At 27.0% G+C, this 27374-nt stretch overlaps 1 protein-coding gene across 1 annotated transcript in view; it reads right to left on the bottom strand.

The window, feature by feature from the left end:
- Nucleotides 1–27374, bottom strand: part of serp (chitin deacetylase-like protein serp) — a 79972-nt gene that overhangs the window by 36090 nt on the left and 16508 nt on the right. Inside the window, exon 2 of the mRNA XM_075356250.1 lies at nt 6164–6348. Within this exon, the coding sequence (XP_075212365.1) occupies nt 6164–6348 (185 nt within the window). The remainder of the gene's footprint in view (nt 1–6163; nt 6349–27374) is intronic.

Here is a 27374-nt window from a genome sequence, read left to right as displayed (position 1 = left end):
ATCTTTGTTGAATTCTTTTCCTCATCATTAAAGAATAACTTTGTCTTGAAGGACAACATGTCCTTATTGAAACCCAAATTATGTACAGTCACATTATGCAGAAATTAGTAATTTAAAATTCATCCCGCAGGCATTGGTTTTCTGTCAAAGACAACAAGGTAATTTTAATCAATAAATGGTGAATTTTTACATAGCTTGGTTAAATTTTTAAATTTGAAGAAAATAATTCTTATAAGTTTATTTAATCGAGAATATTAGAGTAGGAATTAAAATCAAAATAATTATTACAACATTGTAATTTTAATTATTAACTAGTTATTTATTTAGCCTGATTAGGCGAGCTCATAATCATGTATCTAATATGAAAACTAAAAAATAATATTCTTTTTTTAAATCTCTAAATTAATAAACGTTTCTATCAAGTTAATAGGATTGAAAACACCTAATGAATAAGATTTTAAATAATATCTAATATTTGCTTATTAAAATTACCACCACAATTAAAAAAGTAAAATGTAAAATTTTAATACTAACTATCAGTTAGCCGGATACTCTGTTTTCATCCCGAGATTGACATTTAATCTTTTCAGTTAATTATTTTTTTTACGATTACATAGTCAGTTTATCGGTGTATTGATTAAAACTGAATTAATTATAATAGAAAAATCTATATTGTACAGATCGAGATGAAATAATAAAATTTCATTAATTCGATACATGAAATAAAGAAAACATTAAAATATTAAGTTTTTTTTTTTAATGCCAATGAAGTGGGAGTATACTGAAAATTGATTATTAGTAAAAAATATATTATTATTCAGACAAACATAACAGATTTAAGGAATTTAAAAATATTTTCAATTTCGTTTGAGAAAGCATGGATAATCAGAACGGAACATGCTTGACGAAGGCCGACTGAGTTCGATTTTCTTAGCGGCTAGGTCGGCGGCTCTATTTTATTGCCTTGTATATACTACGTGATTAGTAGACTTACAGAAACTGACACTTGTTTAATGGACTTATTGAATCTAAATACAATAAAACCACTCTAATTTGACATCTTCCATACTATCTTCTATACTATATACTATATTTGACATCTTCTATACCAGTTTGAATGTGTCTGAATATATATATGTGTGTATGTACGCACGAGCGAGAGAGTATGTTTTAACCAAAATCGAATGTAAAATATAGGAAAATCTGTTGGATCGTATAATTAGTACTTTTATAATGGTATATAAAAATTATAATTATAATTTATACTTATAAGTCTACTGTACAATACATACTCACATTTGAATCATTTAGTCTGATTAATAACGCATAAATCATTGATAACAAAATTCTAATTGGTTCATTCGTAATAAAATTATCATCTAATAGAGTGTTCAAGACAATATGTTTTTTACATTTTATAACACAAATCTTGGTAACGTTTATTAGGTTTTCTATTAAACGGTTCGATTTTAATTCAAAAAGTTCTTCAGATGAATTTAAAGTTAGGAGATAAAAATTTTAAGACCAGTCAAGGCTAGTTAGACAAGTTTATAGCATGAGATGGAATTCGTCAGCTTAATATCAAAGGCGAAAAATTAAGCGCTAACACTGAAGTGTTGGTTCAATACGCCAAGAAGTTTATGGTCCAAATTCTTGCTTAACTCGTGACCAAGTGCAGATTTGTAATGCGACTGGGTTAAATTGAAAGGCATTACCCAATCAAATCCTGGATTTTATGTCTGAAAATTGTTCTCCTGGTTTTAAAGTAAAAAAGAACGAATTACCGTTGTTGTATGATCTAATGGCAGAGGAATTCACATACTACCTTTGATTTTTACTGACAAATCTAAAAAGGTGAATGCCTTAAAAATATGAGTTTAGACATGTTGCCAGCAAAATATTTTTCTCAGAGGAGTCCATAGATGACCCAAGAAATTTTCAAAGTATGGTTCCATGAGTGCTTCATTATTCAAGTTAAAACTCATTTAAAAAATAAAAATTTACAAGAAAAAGAACCTGCTGGTGCCAGATTTTGCTTCAGCATATTAAGTTAAAATATCTGATAGTACCTTGAGATATCTAATAGTAACAATGCTGTAACAGAGTGTTTATTCCAACAAACACTTCCTGTTTGATTCAGCCGATGGAAAAAGGTGTAAGTGAAAGTTTAAACATACACTGTAGAACAGTTTTTCTGCAAAATCAGATATTTTGTGAGTGAAATGCAAATTTATGATTTTTGGATGAACTATACAATTTAAAACCCTATAATTAATCTCTCGGAGGCATAGCATAACATTCTGCAACAAACTGTGGCCAGTATTAACAGAAATTGCCAGAAGCATTTCTATTGGTGAGACGGAATACAAAAATTTCATATCAGAATCCAAAGAATATGCTTCAACACACTTGGGACGGAAAACATATCTAACCAATACCTAATAGAAAGGACACGAGAAGACAATAATGGTGAAATGTTACGTAACTGAAATAGTTACGTACATGCAAAGTAGAGACGCATTTATTGAAAAGGAAGAATGTGAGTTTTACCCAGTAATAACAAATGTAACGTATCGGGAAGTAGATAAAATGCTAACGAAATGGTATGAGAGACAAAATGAAGCTGAATGATGAAATTGATCGTATTACAATAAATTTGCCAACTTGCCATAGAAAAGGAAAAAACTCTTTAATGCGAAAGAAAACAACGAATTGTTGAAAAATTAAAGAGTGTTATATTCAACGATCCCGTTATTTAATTCTCGTAATACAATGATTATTTTTTTATCTACTTAATTCCGCTTTTAACTATTAAAAAGCAATTATTTTGTCTTCGTTTTATTAAAGTTTCACGATTGTCTTTTTAAATAGGAAAATAATTATGTTCTTAAACTACGGTTTATTACTTAATCATTAAACAATTTTAACACGACATTTATCTCGATTAAATAAATTATGCTAGTATATATGTAGCCTTATAAAAGGTATTCATTCATATTAAATGTTGAATGCAATGTATGAAAAAAAAATTCATTTTGTGATAATGACAGATTGTTAACCTATTAATAAAAGTATGTACAATTTTTTATGTAACTTTTACAAATTTTAAAATTAATTCCATTAAATAATTTTTCAAATGAGAAATCAACACAAATATTAGTTGTAAACTTAGATCGATTACAGATAATAATTGAGCTTATTTGTTATAGTAAAACGTTGTTAAATAATCTTAGTTTGTATACTAACTTTCTCATCTACTCTCGGTAATCACGTACAAGAAAAATTAAAGATAACTTTTAAATTTATTACTGTAATCATATCGGAACCACTTACTGATTGAAAAACATATATGTAACCAACAAATATAGCATAGAAATAGTTTAACTGACAAACTGATTTGATATATAATTAAATAAATTACCATTTAAAGTCTCTTAAAAATTAAGTGTTTATTTTGATAAGAGTAGTTTAATTATTTAATGTCTATATTAATTTTTTTTTCTTTTTCTTTATATAATGCGTGAAGCTCTAGAATAAAAAAAAGCATAAAAATATTCATTGAATAAGAAAAAGCGTATATTATTTGACAACAGGTTTTTTATGTATTATAATCAGAAATAAATATATAGAATGGAATTTTAGTTTTATTAGGAATCATAATAAACTGAGTGTTAATAAATATTTCCCTGGATAATATAATCACATAAAAACATGTACAGTCACTGATGATACCTATGCAACCCAAATAACAATAATATTTATTTTTTTGTTTTTTTACAATGATCCAACTAATTACATCATCTACACAGTGACTTATATTCCGATTATAAATCATTGAACTCATTCATTACTAAAACTTTTGGTTATTGTTAATATCAACTGTTGAAGTAATCGATTACTTTAACAATTATTATACAAACAATTTGCTAAATATGAAAGCTGTCACTTTTGTTTTTAATTCCAATAATTCTAGCTTAAACTCTTGTTTTATGTTTAATATATTTTGATCTACTTAACATTATTTTTTCGATGAATTTGGAACTCTAATTACAATTCTTTTATAATGTGGAAAACAATTTCGACTTACGCAACATGTATAATGAAATTATTTACTTGAAATGTAGTAATGATAATAATTTAAATCGAACCATAGATAATCACGATGAGGAGAAGTGACTGCCCGCGGGTCCAGGTCCACCTTGATAGCGTAGTAATTCCGCAAATTGAGAGCGTGAGATACCTCATCTACACCTCGACCGTCGAATAACGTGGAAAGTTCAAATAAGAGGGATGAGAAGGCAAGTTGAGGTAAAATTCAAGGAAATGTTCTGGTTGTCGGCCGAAGAGTCTTAATTATCTTTATGTGATAAGCTACTACTATACTCAACAATTTTAAAACCTATCTGGACCAATCGGATCAAGCTATGAGACGAGAGTAAAACCAATGTGGAAATCTTAGAGCGCTTTCAGAATAATCTAGGTAATTGTATAACCGAGACATCTTGGCTTAAGAGGAACAATGAGATCCAGGATTACTTAGGATTGCGGTCCGTGCGGGAGGAGTTTTAAAGTTTCAGTTGAAATTACAAAAAACTGCTTAACTATCATACCGACCACTTGACAGTAAACCTACTAGACTATGGGAATGACATTAGAAGGTTGGTTGAACCGACTGCACATTCTAGACCTAAGTGTCCCTATAGTGTCTTATAATTAACTCGGATGTGAGTATTGCGCATTATCTATTTAATTTTTAATTTCAAATTGTTACATATACTTTTCTTTTTATTTTTTTTCATTAGTTCATAATTTTTTGTACTACTATATATATATATATATTTTTTTTGTTTTTTTTTTGTCTTCAGTCATTTGACTGGTTTGATGCAGCTCTCCAAGATTCCCTATCTAGTGCTAGTCGTTTCATTTCAGTATACCCTCTACATCCTACATCCCTAACAATTTGTTTTACATATTCCAAACGTGGCTTGCCTACACAATTTTTCCCTTCTACCTGTCCTTCCAATATTAAAGCGACTATTCCAGGATGCCTTAGTATGTGGCCTATAAGTCTGTCTCTTGTTTTAACTATATTTTTCCAAATGCGTCTTTCTTCATCTATTTGCCGCAATACCTCTTCATTTGTCACTTTATCCACCCATCTGATTTTTAACATTCTCCTATAGCACCGCATTTCCGACATTTAAATTAATTTTTGATGTAAAAAAATTATATTTCTTACTGAAGGCTCGTTTAGCTTGTGCTATTCGGCATTTTATATCGCTCCTGCTTCGTCTATCTTTAGTAATTCTACTTCCCAAATAACAAAATTCTTCTACCTCCATAATCTTTTCTCCTCCTATTTTCACATTCAGTGGTCCATCTTTGTTATTTCTACTACATTTCATTACTTTTGTTTTGTTCTTGTTTATTTTCATGCGATAGTTCTTGCGTAGGACTTCATCTATGCCGTTCATTGTTTCTTCTAATTCCTTTTTACTCTCGGCTAGAATTACTATATCATCAGCAAATCGTAGCATCTTTATCTTTTCACCTTGTACTGTTACTCCGAATCTAAATTGTTCTTTAACATCATTAACTGCTAGTTCCATGTAAAGATTAAAAAGTAACGGAGATAGGGAACATCCTTGTCGGACTCCCTTTCTTATTACGACTTCTTTCTTATGTTCTTCAATTGTTACTGTTGCTGTTTGGTTCCTGTACATGTTAGCAATATATATCTTATTATATATTATATCTTATTTTGCTTTCTGTTATTATAGAAGTGTTAAGTTTCATTGGTAATTGCTAATTGTATATGCTTTGCTTAAAAGTTTTTATTATACTTGAGTGTAACTTTTTGAGGAGTTTCGCTGAGGACTATATAACATGTGATTTGGTATGTGATCCACTTTATGTAACCGATTGTAAATAAGCATGAAACAATAAAAAAAAAAAAAAAGAATGAAAATACTTTGAAATATCGTCTATATTTAGAGAGAAATATCAGAAATATTTCTTTTAATATTTGTGGGCCTTGTAAAATAAAATTATTCCAAATATTTCCAAGTTAAATTTTACTTTTGATATTTAAATTGATGATTATCGTTTGATAAATTAGTTATAATTATACGAAAATTATTCGTTTTGTTTAATGTGAACTTACCGATGATGTACATTGGATGACGTCACGACAGTTATCACCTTCACCGGCTACTAAGCGGAACCATTCTCCGGCGTCTTTGTCCTTGCACAACTCCGCTTCGAAGCTTTCTTCTTTCTTAGTCGTTGTTTCATCTTGCCTTTTTACACGTGGCTTTAAAGCGCTTGGTGCTACCGCCGCTTCTGAAACTAAAGAAGAAAAAAAAAATCATAAATTTATTTTTATTAATATTTTATAAAAGTAATATAAAATGTTGAATAACTTAAAGTATTTTTCTGTTAATGTAATAATTTATTTAACTTTTTATTATATGTTTTTTTATATTTATATAATATTAGCTCTTTTATAAGTCCGTCTTGAATATACGCCTACGCGGAAGATTTCGCATAGGCGGAAGTGACTTGTAAAAATTTAGTAGAAAACCCACTTCGTATTTATAGCTATCATGTAACCAATTAAGTGTTCAACTTATTACCTACCTATTCATTATTCAAGGTAACTTGTTTAGATTATTATTGTTGGTTTATCAAAAATTATACTGCTAACTATGAAAAGTTAGCAGTTTTTAACATTTTGTTTGATAATGGCACTTGGCTTTATTTCCAAATCTAATGTTGTTTTATTTTATAATTTTATTTATGTTTCTTTTTTTCGTACGCAAATAAGTAAATAGGAACTGCTTGCAGACCTGAATAATATTCTGTGTCCTTTAATAGTAGTACTGCAAGTATTTCCTCTGGGTCACTTGTTCCGGCCTTTGTGTTTACATATACATCGTATTAATAGCTGAGAATTCTGTATTATTATTGTTATATAATATAATGATTTTAAGTTTCGTCTAGCAATAAAGTTTTTTCTCATAAATCTCAAATGGATTTTACTGAAAAAAAATACAGTTTGCTATATGGGAAGAGAATCTTCAAATTAATGATTTTTTTTTTTTAATAAAAGTTTTTTTTATTATTTTCATTAATAGGTATGAGAGATACTAATTTATTAATTTATTTAAGATTAGTAAAAACAATGTGTTTATACATTATGATTTTACTAAAATTATTACGTCTTGGTATATAGTAATATTTATGTTAAAAAGGCCGAATATCATTTCAAATTTAGTTTTATTTTATTGATACTTTTTAAACTTTTTTCATATTTATAAAGAATTCAGCTAATTAAGATTCAGTTTGACAATTTTAACTAGCCTCTTTTTTTTTTTTTTTCTGTTTAGCCTCCGGAACCACCGTAAGGTATTACTTAGAGGATGATTTGTATGAATGTAAATAAAGTGTAGTATTTTACAGTTTCAAGTTGATCATTCGTGAGATGTGAGATGTGTGATCTTCTATTTATTATAACATTTAAGAATATTTGTAAATATCTACAAATTTTGATAATTTATCTTGAGTTTTAATATTTAGAATATTCTTAGGAATTATAGAGAAATACTAGTACTAATAATAGTCACCAACCATTAATCTACTACTAGCAGCCCAAAAAAAAAAGATAAATATTTTTAATCTTATATTAAACTAAATGCATTTAGATAGAGCATATATTTTACATCACACAAATTCTATTCTGTAACCTATCATACGATTTGAAAAAAATTAAAAAATCTGATACTAATGGTATCCATAAAAAAAAGTAATAAAATGCTTCTTGATATATATAATGACGCAGTAAAGGAAATTTAATGCTTTTAAGTAGATTTAGGTAAATTTTGAAATTATGTACGATGATTAAAGTACAATAGATTAGCATTAAAGTAATTTTTTATTTTTATTTTTATATATTCCTACTATTATGTGGAAAAAGGGGTTTGTTCGTATTCCTAGCCATCTGGAAGGAGAGGATTATTTTCAGTATTATTAGTTGTTTAATTTAAAAAAAATAATTTGAATTTATCTACGAACATCAATCAATTTTTCTGAATTCGAAAAGACTTCGTTACCATCAACAATGTTCTCCTTTTAAATTAAAAAAAAATATAAGGGAAAAATATTTCGTGCTTTGATTACAATAAATAAAGTATATATATATATATATATATATATATATATATATATATATATATATATATATATATATATAAAACTTATTTGTCTGATTTGATACTAAAATTTTGAATACTTCATTCACGTCCTTTAATCTTGGATATAACCTCTTAACTTGGAAATATATATCTACTATACTATAATATCGGCTTGCTGGTATAAATTATTAGCTGTTCATTGATGGTTGATAAAACCGTGCAAGAAGGCTTAATTATTAACCTACTGGAGTTTATTTAGCTAGATGAAAGAAGCTATATTCTTAGATTAGTTATTCCGATAGAATACCAACTACTGTCAATGTATTTTATTGAAAGAACAAAGAATTGCAAAGAAAAGAAAATAAAACTGAAAAAAATGAAAAATGCTAAAAATTAATGAGGGTTTTTAAGTTGAGTGGCAAATTAGGTTATTAAATATTTTAATTATTATCATATCTCGTGGACAGATTTCCTATTAATGATATTTCTATTGTCTACAATGGGAAATTTCTGCGTGTTTTATTAGATGACAACTTTTCTTGGGATGATCAACTTGATTTCCTTTGTAACAAAATTAAACCGTATTTTTTAGCTTTGAAGTACCTTAATAAAAAGCTAACCTTGTCATCTTTATTCAATATTTATTATGCCTACATATATTCTCGTATAAAGTATAATTTCATGTTTTGGGTTCCCTCGAAATTTAAAAACGAATTTTTAAGATACAAAAATGAACTATAAAATCATCTGGCGCCCAACAGTATGAGTCGTCTAGTCCTATATTTAAAAAATTAAATTTTCCTTGTATTTATATTTATGAATGTAATCTTTTCTAAAAAGAATTGCACTTATTCTTAAAAAAAAAATAATTTCCACTTTTACGAAACCAGACAACATAACTGTTTTCGTATAACTCAACACAATACCTCAACTTAAAAGTCACGATCTTATTATTCTTCCTTTGTCAGTTTTAATAAATTGCTGACATTTGAAAAATCTCCTCTCTAATATATTTAAATGATTTTCTTTTAGGGAAACAATACCATTATTCTGTGGATGAAATTTTAGATAACACTAATTTAAAAAAAAACAAACAAAAAGTCGATTTATACTTAACACATTCGACATTTACATAAATATCTGTATAAAATATTTTTCAATAGCTACTTCTGAATTGTGAATTATTTTTTAATAATTTTTTATATTTAATATATTTAATTTAACATTATTTAATGTGTTTGTATTTAAATAATTAATATGGAGTTAAATAATTATAATTAATTAACATATCTCTTTTTCATCTTGTAATTTGTTTTTATAATTTACCTTATATTGCCGAAAAAATAAATATACAGATTTTTTAATTTTTAAAACTTTTTTTGGTTTATTTAAATTCAAAATGATAATTTTACAATAAAACTTCAGCATAAAATACTCCCACCTCAAAAAAGAAATCTAAGGTAACTTTCTTTTTGTATAATTGTTTTCATTATTTAAGAATTAACAATCAATGTCAGGAGAGTATTACAACTTTATTGGGAGATTTTTAAATAAATACTAAGGAAATAGAAAAAATGATCTGAAAAGGATAAGGTAATTTTTGTGAATCATAACAGGAAGCTAAGATTGAATACAATTTAAATAAATTATTTACAATAAACTACAGGATTCCTTACATGAGTATTTATTTAGAGTTATTTATCTGTTGTTTTAAATTATATTTTGATTTTTTTTGTTTTTTAAGGTGTTTATATTTTTCATTATTTTAAGGTTTTTTGTTTTGTGTTTATTTGGTGCAGATGGGCATCAGGACAGTCATGGCCAGTTGTTGATTATGGCTACATTTTCGCTTCTAGAACTGTCAAATATAATAACTTCATTCTCTACCATTTTGGATATTGGAAAGATGTGATAGCCGGAATAGCTGCTTTTGTGTCGCAAAGAAAGACAGCTTTACTGTATAGCTCATGATAAAGCTCTCAATGGAGATCATTCCGGACGAAAAACAGCCCTTCATTCGGATGTCCGGGAAGGGACTAAGTTGAGATCTAGTTGACTAAAAGTATTACAACGGAATGCCACAATCTAAGAAAACAGAAGTTCATAACGTTCTGACAAAAGAAGATAAATATGTTCATTATCTTTACAAGAGAATCATTCTCAAAAAGATAATTTTCTAATCTGAAATGAACACAGGATGAAATGTTTACAAGAAGGGTAGCCTTTTGCGATGTTACACTGTTATATGCTTTGCAATTTTATATGCTAGATTTATACTTCTGACAATATTTTATTAGTATATTGTTATAATTTTAGCACGTAACGAATTAAAGCAAAATATAATAAAAGCTGATTAAAAAAATAAAAAATAAATAAATATTCAAAATAAGAAACGAATAAATTTCGAAATAAATTTTCCCTTATCATTTGAAAACGAATTGAAAATTTTACAAGTAAAAAGTAAAACAATCTTTATCAGAAAACTGAACTAATGAAAAAATAAGATACAGTAAAATATAAGAAATACAAGTTATGTAAGAGTTGAATCTTGGTTGTGTCTGCATTATATATTACTATTATTATTTTGTTTCTCTGTCATGTCGTGATGTACTGTCTATGCAGTTTCTATTAAATGAAGATTACATCTGTTAAGAGAAGGGAGTGAAAGGAAAAACCTTTGAAGGACTATCTGTCAGATGACTGCATCCTCAGTTAAATGCAACAGTTGAAAATTGCAACTGTTTTTTTTTTTTTGCTGCAGGTTTTTTTCTCTTTAACCAACAGTTTATAGTAGGTTTACAGCAAAATCCAAACACAATCTTTTATGTTAACTATAATAATCATTCATTAGATATTTTCTTAGTAAGATTAAAAGAAACAATTATCAATTTTATGATCGGATTATGTTGTACGTTTTCGTTCCGTCCTCTGTAATCTGTTTAGATCATTCAACATCTTAACCCTTTCTCTTACTGTACTCATCGTTTTTATTAATGCGGCCTTGTTGTTTAAAAACACCAACCCGTTTATTGTAATACATTTTTTCAGGTTAAACTTCTTTCATTCCTTTTTTTTTAATCTACAGTTAAGTAACTGTTACACCATTGTATAATCTAGACACTGTGTAAGAAACGACTCTTCTGCATCATTATTCCTTATTATAGTATATTAACTACCGTTATTTCTTATCGCATATTGAGTTTTCATCAAACCATTGTGTCTAGGGGTATATGCAAAAATAACTGTAATACTAAGGTCATTGTTATTTAAATGATTTATATAATTTCTAATCTGTACAGAAGACTTGTTTTCTTTTTTAAAAATTTAATTATTTCTTATTTCTGAAGGAAATGAAATAATCCTGATCATAGAGACTAGAAACACCTAAATTTGAATAGCTATTCTTTTACAAATCTCAGAGTAGATAAAATTATAATTCTATAAACAAATTATTTGGGAGTTGAAAAAAGATAATATTTCTGTTGGAAAGAGGAAGGTATATATTTTTTCTTTAGTAAAATTTTATTATTAAATAAATTTTTTTTATTCAATGAAATGCAACATTTGTGGTGAGGATATTTTTTATTATTATAGACTAATATCCTTTTAATTTTAGATATGTTGTTCACCTACTTAATCAGAAACTGAATGTAGGATGATTTAAATCTCTCTTCTTCACTGATTACAGCAATAATAATTATGAAAGCGTAAAGATTTTTTTCCCAGAAACCTCCATTTAATAGATAAATTATATCTGTTGTACTTAAAAAGATTAAGTAACTCATTATCAATATTTAAATTACTTATCATTAAAACATAATTTAAGCATTTATTTTCTTAAAAAAAAAGTTAAAAATTATTATTTTTTTATTATTATTATGTATACTAATATTATTCTTCGATTAAGTAATAAGTCCATTAGTAGACCTCTATTTAGTAAAGAACATTTTTTCTTTTTTGTTTAGTTTACTTTCAGTTAGTAAAAGAAAAGTTCATCCATCTTTATTAGGTCTATAAAAAAGATGAAAATTTAACTAATATATTCTAAATGATAAAAAGATTATATTTTAGAAAATATTTTTAAAAATGTTATGAAAAAAACGTTTTATATAACTTAAAAGAAATTTGTATTTTTTTTTGTAATTACATTTTTTTTTATACAATATGTCAAACAAATTATTATTATTGTTACTATTTTTGTGCCGTCTAACCACATTTTATTATTAATTTGAATATTTTATTATTTTTGCTAGAAATGTAGTCGTAATTGCTAGAACTACTTTTTAGTTAGAAATTAGAAAACTAAAAACTTACGTAATTAATAGATTTAAAAATTATTTTTTAATCTAAAATAATGATAAATTTGCGTAAACTTTGATAATTGTGGTTACTGGTAATTTAAAATGATTAAAAAGGTATTTAAATATAAAACACTGTAATGTAATAATTATCTTGAAAAGTGAATTTTCATCATTCATTATTAAATATTCTATAATTATTTTCTGTTTAACCAGACCACATATAAACTACTTTTTATAACAGCTGTCTTTTTTCTTTTTTTTTCGTTACAGGTTATTATTTGTTTATTTTTTAATGAGAATTAAATCGTAATACACCACTGTTATGTTATAAAAATTAAATTCTGAGAAATATTATGAAACCACTTTACGAATACAGCTCGGTTCTAATAAAATTATTTTCGGTTTTAAAAAGTAAGCAATTTGTTTTTTTCAGCTAAACGATTTGATCTGAGACTCACTTAGCTGTAATGTTCGTAACCTGTTATATTCTATTTCACGCGATACACTATAATCTTGTTAGGTAAGAATTGCAATTGAAGCAAGTATTTCTAAAATGAGCATAAATAAGCATCCCTACGTAATCGTAGTGTGTTTACTGCATCAGTGAAGAGATAAATCATGATACTTTTTTCTCATAAGGTATATTATTAACAAAAAAATAATTATAATAAAACCAAATAAAATTTACGTTCACATCTCATCTCTAGCTATTAAATTATTTAATACACTGTTCAATATTTGAGATTATTTATAATAAATTAGAAAATTTCATCTTTCAGATTAATTTATTTATTGATTAATTCGCCGTGTAAGTTTGAAGCTTATGCTTGGAAATATGAAAAGAACTTTTTTTAGTTTACGAAAAATACCACGCCTGATCGGGATTTCGTAGCCAGAAAAGGATGTAAAGTTAACAGGTAGGTTGGCATTGTGGTAATATATACAATTTTAATTCATCCTTAATTTAATTTACGTTTGAAAAATAAACATCTTTATCTTTTTACCTTTACTTTATATTTTTAGTTTAGGTAAACCTAAATAAATAAACGATTAAATAAACTTTAACGGTTATTTTGTTTTTTGTTTTGCTTAATGAAATCGCCACATAAGCTTGAAGCTTATGCGTGAGATATGGAATTTTGTAGCGTATGAAAAATGGCATGCCTGACCGGGATTCGAATCCAGGGCCTCCGGATGAAAGGTTGAGGCAACGCTACCACTCGCGCCACGGAGGCCGGTTTTGAAGGGTACTCTTCAACTTTGTTAAGGTGGTCAAGGTGGTTCATATTTGTTAAGATTTTTAATATAGTTAAGAAATTACATGATACATTACAACAAAAATATATAAATTATAACGAAAAGAAAGTAATCTTTTTCCATCTAAATCTGGCGATTCTATCATTTTCCCGTCCAGTAGAGATTGTCACTATATTTCGTCAATTCACACCTGATTTCTTATTTTCATTGTTTAATGGTTGAATGAAAAGAAAGAAACGATCGATTTTTGAAATAGTCGTTTGCCTTAGTTTTTATTTTTATTAATTGCCTTTTGTTTTATCAGTTACGTCATTTACACGCAACTATTGTAGTCACATGTTGCGTAGTGAAAAGGGAAATAATGCGTTCTCTTGTGCATAGTAATAACTAGAATAATATGTAGAAAGATTAATTTACTGAAAAAAATTTGTTTTAATTATTTTATATAAGGTGTTATTAGTTTTATATTATTAACATGTTCTCTATATTATTTTTGGATGCCTTTCACTAATAAATCTTATAAAGGAAATCATTTTTCTTAATTGGTTGAAAAGAAATATTATTTTACGACTGCTTTCTCCTAAGAATACGTACCTAATATGTAATATTGTTGGTACATTATACGAATATTTTTATCAATGTACAAATAAATGTTAATTAATAAATAAATAATTTCAGAAATAACGATATCTGTTTTTCCCTATCTGTTATAAATTATCGCAACAGGTTATTATGGTAGCTAGATTACAAAATATTCTGAAAACAGGAAATACATTTGTTTTTTCAATTTAATTTCATAGGAAATGATTTCATCAGGAAAGAAAATATAATTTATTTGTAATTACTCTTTCTAATATATTTTTTTTTTAGTAGCTTTTTAATGCTAAAAGTAATTGTAGTTTCACCCCATAGTTAACTTATTTAAATCTCGCATAACGGCTTTATGATTGTTTACCGAAGCAAATGTGAGCAAACCAGTATTTAATTTAAATTTGTAGGATTATTCTATTCGAATTTAATATATAAATTGACGTATTTACTACAACTTATTTTCTCTTTTGCATAATTGTATTATTATTATTATTATTATATTGTAAGGGAGGTTAATATATAAATGATTTTTGAGGTATTTTTTTAAGGAGAGTGTCTGAGGTTAGAAATTTGTCGGTTAAGTAGCAGTGAAGTAGTTTGAATGTATATAACTAACATAATTTTATTTTAGAAGCCAAAACTAGGTAAAACTACATATATGAGTGGATAAATACAGATTGAAAACAGTAAATAAGTGTTACGCTCCGTTTTCCATGTCAACATTCTACCGTAACTGCTCACCAAACAAACCACTAACTGTTATTTCAAATAAAATTTCGACATTACTGCAGTCCTTTCGCGTCTAATGTTCTTATAATACTTTATTAAACAGTAATAGAATTCATTAAAGCACTGTTTTATTATCAATTAATATAAAAAAGTAATAATGTTGTGGGACTAACAAACAAAACATTCTAGGATTTAATGATTTATATTGAAAATAATTTTAAAAACTGATTGTCTTAATAGAAATACAGATGAAATGGGCCAAAAATTATAATTTTTAATGAAAATCAATTAATTTTTAGGAAAAAACCATGATGCTATTTAAAATTGTTCGGTTACATCAAAAACATTCTGCTATTTGATGGTATAGATTAACAAAATGAGAATACGTTGCAAGCGTACATAAATGCATTGGTTATCCTTTCTGACTCGATTCCTATCCAGAAGTTTTACCAAGCATGAAAAACCAAATTCAGATGGCTAGATAATCCTACCCTACCAAAGGGTATTTGTGTGTGTGTGTGTGTGTGTGTGTTCGGATGGACACACACACACACACATACGGTGCTAAGCTACCACCGGAATGCAACGAATGTAGCTTAGCGCCGGAATGTACCGATCACTAGCGGAAAATCCCGAATCGTTAGTACATGTCTCGTGGTGACCAGGAGTATACTTATTATATTATTATATATTTATTACTTGCACTTGTTGTTATTATTTATACTTGTAATATATATTTATTTTTTTAATCGATATGTATGCGAAATATATATTAATAACATTTTATTTATGTGATTGCTTTTTTTTTTCATTAAATAATGAACTATAACCAAAACGTAGGCAACGGAATGTATCGATCACTAGCAGAACATCCCTATTAGCTAGTACATGTCTCTTGGTGGTCAGATGTATAATTGTTAAATAATAATAAGAATAATAAACCGATACATGTAAGAATCGGTCGACCTGAGATTGTATAAGACTACACTTTATTTACATTTAAACATATCATCCTCATTTATCGTTTGAAGTAATACCTTACGGTGGTTCTGGAGGCTAAACAGAAAAATAAAAAAAAATAAGTCGGGTCAAGTATGGTCAAAGTCCCGTGTGTTTTCGTTTGAAAATAAATCGATTAACAAAGTGGGTTATTTTGTCGATTCCTTTTTTTCTATACGGATTCCACTTTAATACCAGTTATATTGTTTTATTCCTACAATGAATTCTACAGGATGAATTAGGTAAGATACGAAACACTATAAGAATATTATAAAAATAAATTGTGATACATTTTATTCATCACATCTCTTTCATTGATATTTAATATATAAATGGTTTGAAAAACCATTAGTTTAACATAAATATGTTTAGGCATAGAGTTGTATGTAGAAAATAATGTCTTATATTGAAATATGAAAGAAACTTATGTAATAGGAAAGATTGAACGAAAATTTAAGCTTGACAGAATGTGTTTTGATTTCATTTTTTGCATAGAGTTGAAGATAGAATTATCCATAGCGTTCCACCTTGATAAAGTCATACTTGCTCCTAAATGATCTGTTTTGTAAAAAAAGAATGATCACTAATCTATTTGTACAAAAAAGGAGTAGATTCCTTTGAAATACAAGTTTAAAGATCCCATAGGTAAACAATAAAAATTAATTCAGCAGAAAGTTTCTATTTATTGCAAGGGACGTTTTTATGGTTTTCTTTTATATTCTCGGTTATCCGGACATTATCTTATTCCCAAATTCAGTTATACAGACGAGAAGATACGACCAATTTTAAAAATTCAAACGGCTTATTTTCAATCACGTTGAGTGCTAACGTTTCCATAAAAAATATGTACGGTGGATCATTCGGTTATCCATTACTTATATTTCCGGAAAGGTACGACCAATTTTTTAAATTCAAACAGCGCATTTGACAGCAGAACAAGAGCTAACGTTAAAATTATGAAACAGAGATAAGAAATCGAAATTAATAATTAAAGTATCAGAAAAACAAATAGTAAAAATCTTTTAATTACAGTAATTTTTCGTAATACGCAGTTAATGTGAGGCACGCAATAATGAATTGTGTCTTGAAAAAAATTTTAAGACTTAAAAAACACGAACATTTGGTTGTACACCATGTATTGTGTGGAAAACGGTTACAATTATTTTGTAAAATTTTAGTGAATTTTATAACTAAAGTTAAAGTTATGTATTTTTACACGATTACAATAAATAAATCAGTTTTCAAAAACCGAATCTCCTTTTACGCCCCAAACAGCAGAGCGAAACGAATGCCTGGCTGTGAAGCCCGCGAAGCCGAGTAGTTAGCTAGTTGTAACATAAATTCGACTAGTAGTAATCAGAACTTTCAGTTCGTCAAGAAAAACTTACATTAGTAGTGATTTTACCTAAACAACAGTATTATTTAACTAAAGCAGTATTACAACAAATAAATAAGGAAATACTTTAAAAATGTAAATAAGTATTACTTTAATTGTATTTACAGAAATACACTTTACTTTACTGTCACATCTAATAAACGTAATGAAATAAGGGCGTCAAAAATGTATTGTATCTTTTTATTCCGCATAGGACTTTAACTGATCAACGTATTCAATACAGTTGTAAGGAATCAACCAAACATGGCATTGCATATTATTTTTTGAGTAAATAATGTAACAAATAAATATGACAATTATTTTTTACGAGTTTCAAATTTTAAGTTAGTCACATGCCACTATAAGTTTATGTTTCGAACGTTAAATTTGCCTCCTAAAAAGATTTTCTTGACTTTCTATGTATTTTCTAATTAAGCTAATAAAAGAGGAATTTTGATTTATGTAGCCTATTACAAGATAAATTATTCATAAGTTATTTCGTTATTACTGAATAACGTTATTACTGCATAATTTTGTAATTAAAAAACAAAATTCTATTTCATATGGGTTATGAAATCGTGACTGATTATTTACTTGATATTGACAGATTACATAGAGATCCACGAAATGTCTGATAACTAACATATAAAATATTTAAATAAACATTATTAATAACTTTATAATACTCCCTAGATATTTACATCTTCGCATTTTTTTTGTTAATATTTACTGATTAAGAAGTTAAAAACAAGTGATTAAAACTTATTTAAAAATGTAACTTTCGTCATTCTTTCAGATTCTTATACTAGTTCATATATTACATCATACACGTTAGAATAAAGTCATACATGTTTATTTTAATTTCAATTTAAAAAAATTCAATTTCTTATTCGTTGTTTTGTTAGTTATGTATAATCAACTTTATGATGTATTATCGATAATTAATATAACCTGAAAATAGTTAATTAACTAATTAATTTTTTTAAAAAATAATTGCCTTAAGTGAAAGCGTTTAGGATTCACTTTCATTTTCTATGAATTACAAACAACATCCTATTTGGTGAGGGTGGTAGGGAGTAGTTAAGTATTTGCAAAAATTTGCTTCAAGGCTATTTTGTTCACTTGTATAAACGTCATTTACTTTCCTCAATGTTGAACACTGTTACTGTTTGACAATATGTTACACATTTCTTACGTAGAAGCTATTTCGTCATTGTAAACTTGTATGTAGGAATTATTTATTATCCTATTTAATTTCAAAATCTTTATTAAATTATAATGAATTTTTTACCGTTTATTAAACTCTGGAGTTATCGATATTAATGCAAGTAATTGTTCATAAATGTTTGTCGCCCTCATGACGATATTTAATATAAATATGATAAATTCATATGCTTGTGTGTGTGTGTGTGTGCGCGTGTGTGAATTTACACATGTTTGTTGAATGTACACATGCTGTTTAATTAATACCGAAGGCTAATGAGCATTTTAAAAGATTTTTCCATTGGCCTAATTATTCTGTAAAAAATATATATTCCGTTACTTAAAATCATTTATTGTGACAAGACTTATTAACAGTACCTTTAATGCCAATGGCAGTATAAAAAGGTTTATTTAGTTCTTCCGAGACCGAAAATAATATATTATTTTTTTAACTGTGGAATTTTTTAAATTAGGAGGAAGTACTTTTATGTCCTTTACCGAGTATAAGAGAGGATCTTCTGTAAAGAGGAATGTTGAATGCTAAAAATATTATTTGGTCTCGAGAAATATTCTACATGAAATGTTTATCAATATATAAATGAATATAAATTTAGTAGTTTTTGTTCATTTTTCTTTATTAGTGCCAAATAAAATAAATATAAATGTATACATAAAATGTTTAAAGTACTTCATATTTCAAATTTCTATTGATTTTCAGCAATAAGATTTAGGGTTTTAAAGCCAGGCATTAGCATTTATTATACGATTGAGGATATAGATGACCAGTTTCGATAGCTATAACTCCAGTAAATAGTATTTTCCTACACTAGCTAACACTAACTAGACTAACATAAACCTGTAACCGATTTACAGTAATGTGCTGCGTAGTTGCTAGTCAAAATCTATTGTCACAATCTATGCCACGAAAGATGAAAAATGTAAAGAACATTTCCTCATTGAGTTTCTGTCACTTGAAAGCCGAAACTCACTCTTTGAGGAGCGGAAAACAGTCCCACAATTCGCACCCCGCTAATACTGGTCAGTTCTTATTTATAAGCTTTCAGTTTTTTTGGAAACATCCAGTAGCAAAATTGTATACTACAATTCATAGAGGGAAATTGCGGCTTCCGGCGTCCTTGTGTTCCTTTCCCCGTTCAAATACACAAGCGTGAAGATAAGATACGCACGTATTATTATAGACTACGAATTCAGATTAGACCTATGTCGATTGTACGTAAATGAACAGACATTTGAGTTTTGTATATTAATATTATACATTTTATAATTGTATTTTCAGTTTTTAAGGTGTTTAATTTTAAATGCTTAGTTTATGACCGATCACAATCCTAAATTCTTAATAATGATAGTTAATTAAATTTGTTACATATAATCATTATAGTTACTTTCCTGTTGAAATTGCATTTATTCAACTGTCTAAATCAGTTCGATTATAATAGAGTAATTATTCATTTTTATTATAAAAGAAATAAAGAAAGAATCAAAAAAAGGTACCGTAATTTGTTTGGTTATTCTTATATTAAATTGAATATTTTAATGTCGAATTCCAGTTTCATTATCTTCGTGAGATTTTTTCTGACTTCCTACAAATTATAACACTGAATTCGCTTTCAAAAGGTGGAATTTTAAATAATTTTTGACGAACATGCAAACCTGTTATTCGGCTGTATACTGCTTGTACGTATATTAAGACGAAAGGATCGGTGACGGACCGGTTCCTGTAAGTAGTGAAAGTTAAGTTCGAGCGAAGAAGGAACGGTCAAATGTCACCACCGACTGCATCTGTCACCGCCAATGCTGCACCCAGTTCCTGAATCCTCTATCTCTTAACCCCACCATCACAAATTTATCTTCCCTTTAATTTTACTGCCTCGACTTAACTAACCTCGCCTTATTGCTGTTACTCACATGTTACATCACTTTCTTCGATTTCAGTATCTCAGTCTTACCTATCCGCATTTCACTATTTAGTCCCTAACAACGGAAATATGAACATAATTTGATACTGCATTTCTTATAGATTACGATTAAAAATTATCGTAAAAAAGTTATAAAAAGAGTTCATTGTTTTTTTTATATCCTACTATTATTGTTGTGTTTTAGAGAATGTTTCTAATTGCTTTTATATTAAACCCAAAATTTATTTTACCAGAATTATAGTCCGCTGACGAGTACTTACATATAAAGAAATTTTTTTCTGATAAAATACATCAAAGCAAATTGTTTTAAGCAAACTTCAGGAATAAAATAAAATAACATGTTATTCTAATTCTTAAAATTCCTATTTTGTTCCATTCTTTTTTTTGGCTTTTTGTTTTAATTAATGTCACAAAACCAGTTAGTTTAGTCGTACAATAGTCTAGTCTAAAATATAGTGAGAAAACTTTATAATTATCCTCATTTACTGCTACTGTGTAACGTTTTTGCATGTAACTTTACGAAAATTTTAATATCTAAAACATGCTCTCTCTCTCTCTCTCTCTATATATATATATATATATATTTGAAATCGTTTTTATAATCGCTTTTACTTAATACACTACTTTATGATGGGCTTGAAACAAATAATTTCTACCGTCAATCATATCAATATTTCTTTTAAATCATAGATTTTTATCACTCGTGCAATTTCGAAACATTATTGTATATATTTTACGAAAATCGAAATACATTCAGATATCCGTTCTTAATCCTTTCCGTAGCCGTTCGGAAGTTAAAGCATTGAAAACTAATATAAACATATTTTCAAACAGGTAAAATTAAACATTAAAAAACTTACTGGAAAAATACACAACTTTACTATGGAACGTTTGCGTAATTGCAAGTTTTTCTATCATTGTTATATTAACAAAATTTTAGATTTTAAAGTAACATTATCTCTTTATTTGTATGTGTGTGTGTGTGTGTGTGTGTGTGTGTGTGTGTGTGAATGAGGGAGAGAGAGAGAGAGAGAGCACGTGCGCGCGTGTTTAGTAGTAATAGTAATAGTTAAGACAATATTTTTTATCTTTGTTAGTTGTTACTGCATTCTTTCTTAAGTGAGTTTTAATAGTTATTTTAAATTCATTTTTATTGTGCTTGAAGAGGTGCATTGTATGAAGTTGCGTAATTTGTCCCACTTTTCTCAACGTTTATTCTCTCACTTATTCTTTCTCTATACCGAGTAGACTCGACTCTACTTATGCAAACACTGAATATTTACAGCACCGCAGTAAATTCTGTTTTAACAATTTATGTATGTCTGTTTATGTGAATTTTTTGTTGTGGGGAAATTTTTATAAACAATCTTTTAAAAAAAGTGCCCCTACAAACAACAGACCGGGAAATAAATAAAAAGGGGTTAAAAAAATAAAACGACCTAATCGCACGGAGTCTCTTAGATAAACCGATGAGATGGTAATAGGTAGAGACAGTAACATTTCTCCACACTTATAAGAAAATAAAAACAAAAATTTTAAACATTAAGATCAAAAATTTGTAATTTGTTATTACTGTTTTAATACTGGATGTTTATAATTCCAATATCATGATGAATCTTTATTTTTAGATTACAGTCGGTGCAATTCGTTCACAGATTATGCTGCCATTTTAAGGCTGTAATTTCAGTAAACATTTGGTAATATTGGTCTGTTATGTAACAAGAGAATTATTTGGATTTGAATTTGACTTTTGAAACATCACACATCAGTTATAACAAATGACAGAATATACCAAAATTGCAGTTTTATTTTCTTGCTAAATTCAGTATATATATATATTTTTTTGTAAATAAAACACTATACACAGTAATAGAGAAAAAAAGTCTAACATGAACATCTGGTAGAATATAAACATAGTATTTCTGATTATAAAAATAATTTAGAAATTTGTCACGATAATAAAAAAAATATACTCGAAGAATATTATCTACATTTATAAATGTAAAGAAAACACATAAAATAGTAAAAGAGAGTTTTTAAAAATGACCCTTTAATTAAAGATACAGAAGTTGTGGCAGTTGTCAATATTTACAAACAAAGTTACATGACATTTTAAATTTACTTAATTCCAACTGATAGTTATGTTATTTTAATTTTATGATTGCTAGATTTTACATCTTCATTTAGATTTTTGTTTTTCATATAATTATTGAATTACGTATCAACTGATGTTGCGGGATTCCGGCGAAGTTAACTATTGGTAATTAAACAAATAGACTTTTTTCTTTTTTACTATGATTGCTGTTTGTTTTTATTTCCTTGTTCGAAATAAAGGAAGTTTTGTATCGCGCAAAATTTCGCTTTCCAGATTTCAACGGAAATATTCATTTTGACCATCCCTGAATTCATTTTGACTAGTTTCCGCGTGATTTTTGTATGTAATTATGTATGTACGTACGTAATTGTCTCGCATAACTCAAAAACGATTAGGAGGTTGACATTTTGGATTTAGGAATGTTGTAACATCTAGTTGTGCACCTCCCCTTTTGATTGCAATCGATTGAACCAAAAGTGTCCAAAAAGTGCCTAAAATCCAAAAAAAAAATGGATATTGGACTATTTCTTTACTGCAGTAAAGCCCTCTTTGAGAGCTTTTCAACGACATATCAGAAATGATACTTATTTTCATTGGTTCCAGAGTTATAACCAAATAAAATTTTAATTAATGAAATATTTGGATCTTAGGGAAGGCACTTCGGTTCGAATCAGACTTCATTTCCTTTTTTTTATAAATTTAAATATATTGATTTATTAATAATTATTAATCTCTCACTGAAAAAAAATTACGATGAATAATAATTCAATAACAAAAAAAAAAAACAGAAAAAATATCGGAAGTTATTAATGAAATAAAATTTTATGTACTTTTAATTAAAAAAAAAAAAATGTGTATATGTAAGTAGGTATGCAAGGAAGGCATGTGTTGTCCACATCATTTTTTTACAATAATTATTTTGGCATTAATTGGCACAGTAGTATGTTAATGAAAAATTTGAATTTTCAGAAAATTATTTATATATTATTAAAAAAACAATGAATGAAAAAAATTATGTAATTATTTTAATAACCGTTATAATTATTGTTTATTAAAGTATATATTTTTCTTTCATTTCTGATATATAATTTTTTATGTTGATATCGTTAAGATACAAACTTCCAATGAGATTACAGTGTTCTATTGCATTGAATTCAAAACAGTTTCATCGGCATTACACATTTTGAACGAAGTAAAGCAGCTGTTATTCATGGTTAATGTTCAAGTATCATAAACATTAGGTGTCATTACGCTTATATGTATCTTATATATAAATATATATATATTCTACAATACAATGAATAATGTCCGTATTGATAAAGCCTGTTACTAAGAAAATAACATTTTAATTTGAACAAAATTGATATTAATAGAACAAGATGCAAATATGTTTTTATAAAATCAAACAATTAAATTAAAATAGTAAATATACCTAATGGAAATTTAAGAAAAAAATTATTTCCTGTGTATCCTTTAGTGTCTCTTTTTGCTTCTCTAATTCAACTATGGAAAATAAAGAAGATTATATAATGATGTGATGAAAAATTATAAAAAATGTTCTATGAATTTTAATGTTACAATCAAATCCTGATTATAAATGTCTGAGTAAATTCAAGTGACATTTTACTAAATGAGTGCAGATTGTGAAGCGACTAAACAGACTCTCAATGTGCAAAAGAGCGGAGTTGAACCGTAAATAATTAGTAAATGAAAAAACCCCAGTAGGCGTTGAGGTCAAACATGCGTTGTGGGTTAGAGTGTGCTACAGCGTATCTGATAAACACTTTATCTAACAATCTTTTAAAATCCTACATAAAGTTCTAAATTATGTTCATGAAACTATATTTAATTATTAAAACAAGTTTAAAAATAGCTAATTTAAATTAGCTAATTTATCGTTGTAATTTAACGGCCTTCTTTTAATTATAAGTAAAAACTATTTAGAAGTACCTACATCTATTTTCTTTCAACACGCAGAGGTTTATTGAGAAGTACTTAAACATCGCATAAAAATGTTGAGAGTACTAAGTTGGTTTATGTGAAATAACTAGTAATGTAAGACAACGGTTGTGTAATTCAATTATTTTCTTATATGCGTCCTTGAAATTATAATTTTAATGCAAATGTGAATTATAATTTTCTATTTTAGTAAAAAAAAGTCATAATAAAGCTTTTACGTATTCTTGGAACCATCAAATCTTTATTGCTTCTTTGCAATAAAAATCGAATAAGTACAATATAATTTTTTAGAATATTACGTGAAAATTACGTAAAATGACTAGATTATTCAGATTTTACAATAATTTGAGTTTTTGTTCGTATTTATCTTTAAAAAAAATACTTGAAATCTTTTAAAATACTTGGAAAAATTATCTTGAAAAAAAATTATTAATTATTACGAATATATATTCTTCCAATCTCTAGTATTTGTATCGTATTAGGTCGTACGACTTTATTCGGTAACTATCTTACTGTTAGGTGATGATTACGTATAAAGAACATTAAATTTATGCCGCAAGAAACTGGTTTTTCATATTAAATCTTAAAAAATATTTCATATGTATTTGTAAATAAATACATATGCAATATTTTTAAATTTTATTAATGAGAAAAAAGATAGTATAAAATTGTTGTTTAACCCACTTTTTTATTTAATATATAAATAATTACGTTTTTTTTTCATTGTCATTTTTGACAGTTTTTAAAAAACTTCTTAGGGATTCAGTTTATTTTTTTGTTATTACCTCTTAAAATTAATTTATTAATTATCTCGAGATTTGTCTTAATTATTTTTATTGATTATTTCTATCAAATGATATGTTTTAAATTGTATAATTACGACTGTTATCAAGATCGTTTAGTTAAATTTACACTAAAACATTTCGAAGCTGTTTTTTGTTTTTCAATTTAAAAACAAAATATCGTTTATCTTTTATAAATTCTGAATCTTCATTATCCCTAGGATAATAGAATTGATGTCGGATACCAATACATTTTTTTTTGTACCATGTTTATTTACCCCGCTACCGCGGAGCCGGACCACCAATTAAGCGTAAACTCAGCTTCGAGGGGTGCCATTGCCTTAAAATACGTCGGCAGGAACTCAAGGTCCCACCCAGGTACCTGGGATTTGGTCTTTTAATTATATGCCATGTCTCTAATGAGGAAATCCCAAAGGGATCTCCCACTGGGACTACGGATACCAAAAAATTAAATTGAACAAACACCACCTTAACATAATAACTATATTTTAATAGTAATCGGGTAAATATAGTATATATTTATATTTAGTGAAAAAAAAAATGGGCGTTTTAAAGTGAATTTATATTAACCTTTTTATTTTTATTATATTAAATATAGGTATAAATTAAACTTCTTTTCAAACTGTTTTTTTTTTTTTTGCCTAGATTAACGTTTTAAGTTAACTATTTTTATTATATATTTTCAAACTTAGAAAACTTTACTGTGATTTCTTTTGTAGTTATTCTTTTATTTTATGACAACAAAAAAATTAGCCGCTTTTTAATAAAATTATATTTTGCGACAATCTCTAAAGTTTTTATGAATAATTAACGATTTTATTCTTTTATTTATTTATCTATTATTTTTATTCTTTTCTTCTGTTCAACTAAATTAATATACTAATTTTATATTTTATTTGGTGGGAGTGGTATCTAAATGTCCATATACAAAAATATCGTCTAGAATTTATTTTATGACTGACAGACATCATGTTTCTATTGGTCGGTTGCAAGGTTATACTTTCACCTATGCTGTGATCGCCACTGTGCACTTTCTATATATATATATATATATATATATATATATATATATATATATATATATATATATATAATACTGTTTATAATCTTGAATTCATATTACGATATAGTTACAGACTAGACTTAGTAACATCTCGAAAGGCCTAATAATATTTTTCATCGGAGAGTTGAAGGTTTATACCCTAATTCTACTCTACAACAGTAGGAGGTCGGTATAAAAAGTGGAAAGAAACATCATAACTAATAACTAATACGCTTATAATTCTCATCTTAACTTTCATTCGAAGAATTTCATTATCATAACATAACCACTTGTTACGTAATAAAATATTATGTTAATATACCGGCTTTAATGAATACGACACCTTCTACTATGATCACAGAAATAATGTTTAAGCAAGCTCGAAGAAATTTATAAATATGCTTTCGTAACTAAACATTATTTAATTTATTTATTCTTTATTCTGTTGAAAATTACTCTATATGACTAAATGTTTAATTCTCTGATATATCAAAATTTATTTAACCTGGGTACTTCTAAGAAAACATTTACTGTAAGAACTCTTGAAAAGTGTAATGTATTAACAACATATTTATCTTATAAAAAATCACGCATTGTAGACTACATATCGTTTAAAATTTTGTAATACTATCATAATAAAAAATAATTTTATTCCAATAAAATGTGTTTGAAAGTTTTGTAGAAATTTTTGAAATCAGATAAGTATTTATTGTAAATTAACAACATATTAATTTAATATTTATTAATAAGATAATTTAATTATATGTGCTAGCTTAGTAAACAATAATATCTTGTAAATAACGATTAATTAAGAAATAGTACGTTTTTCATAGTGGAAGAAATTAAATAAATCAAACATAAAGTCATATCTTCAGAATAAATTATTTTTCT

The sequence above is a fragment of the Lycorma delicatula genome, chromosome 2 (genome assembly GCF_047948215.1).
Source record: "Lycorma delicatula isolate Av1 chromosome 2, ASM4794821v1, whole genome shotgun sequence".
In the NCBI taxonomy this organism is placed as follows: domain Eukaryota; kingdom Metazoa; phylum Arthropoda; class Insecta; order Hemiptera; family Fulgoridae; genus Lycorma; species Lycorma delicatula.
This window is presented reverse-complemented; position numbering and strand designations above follow the sequence as displayed.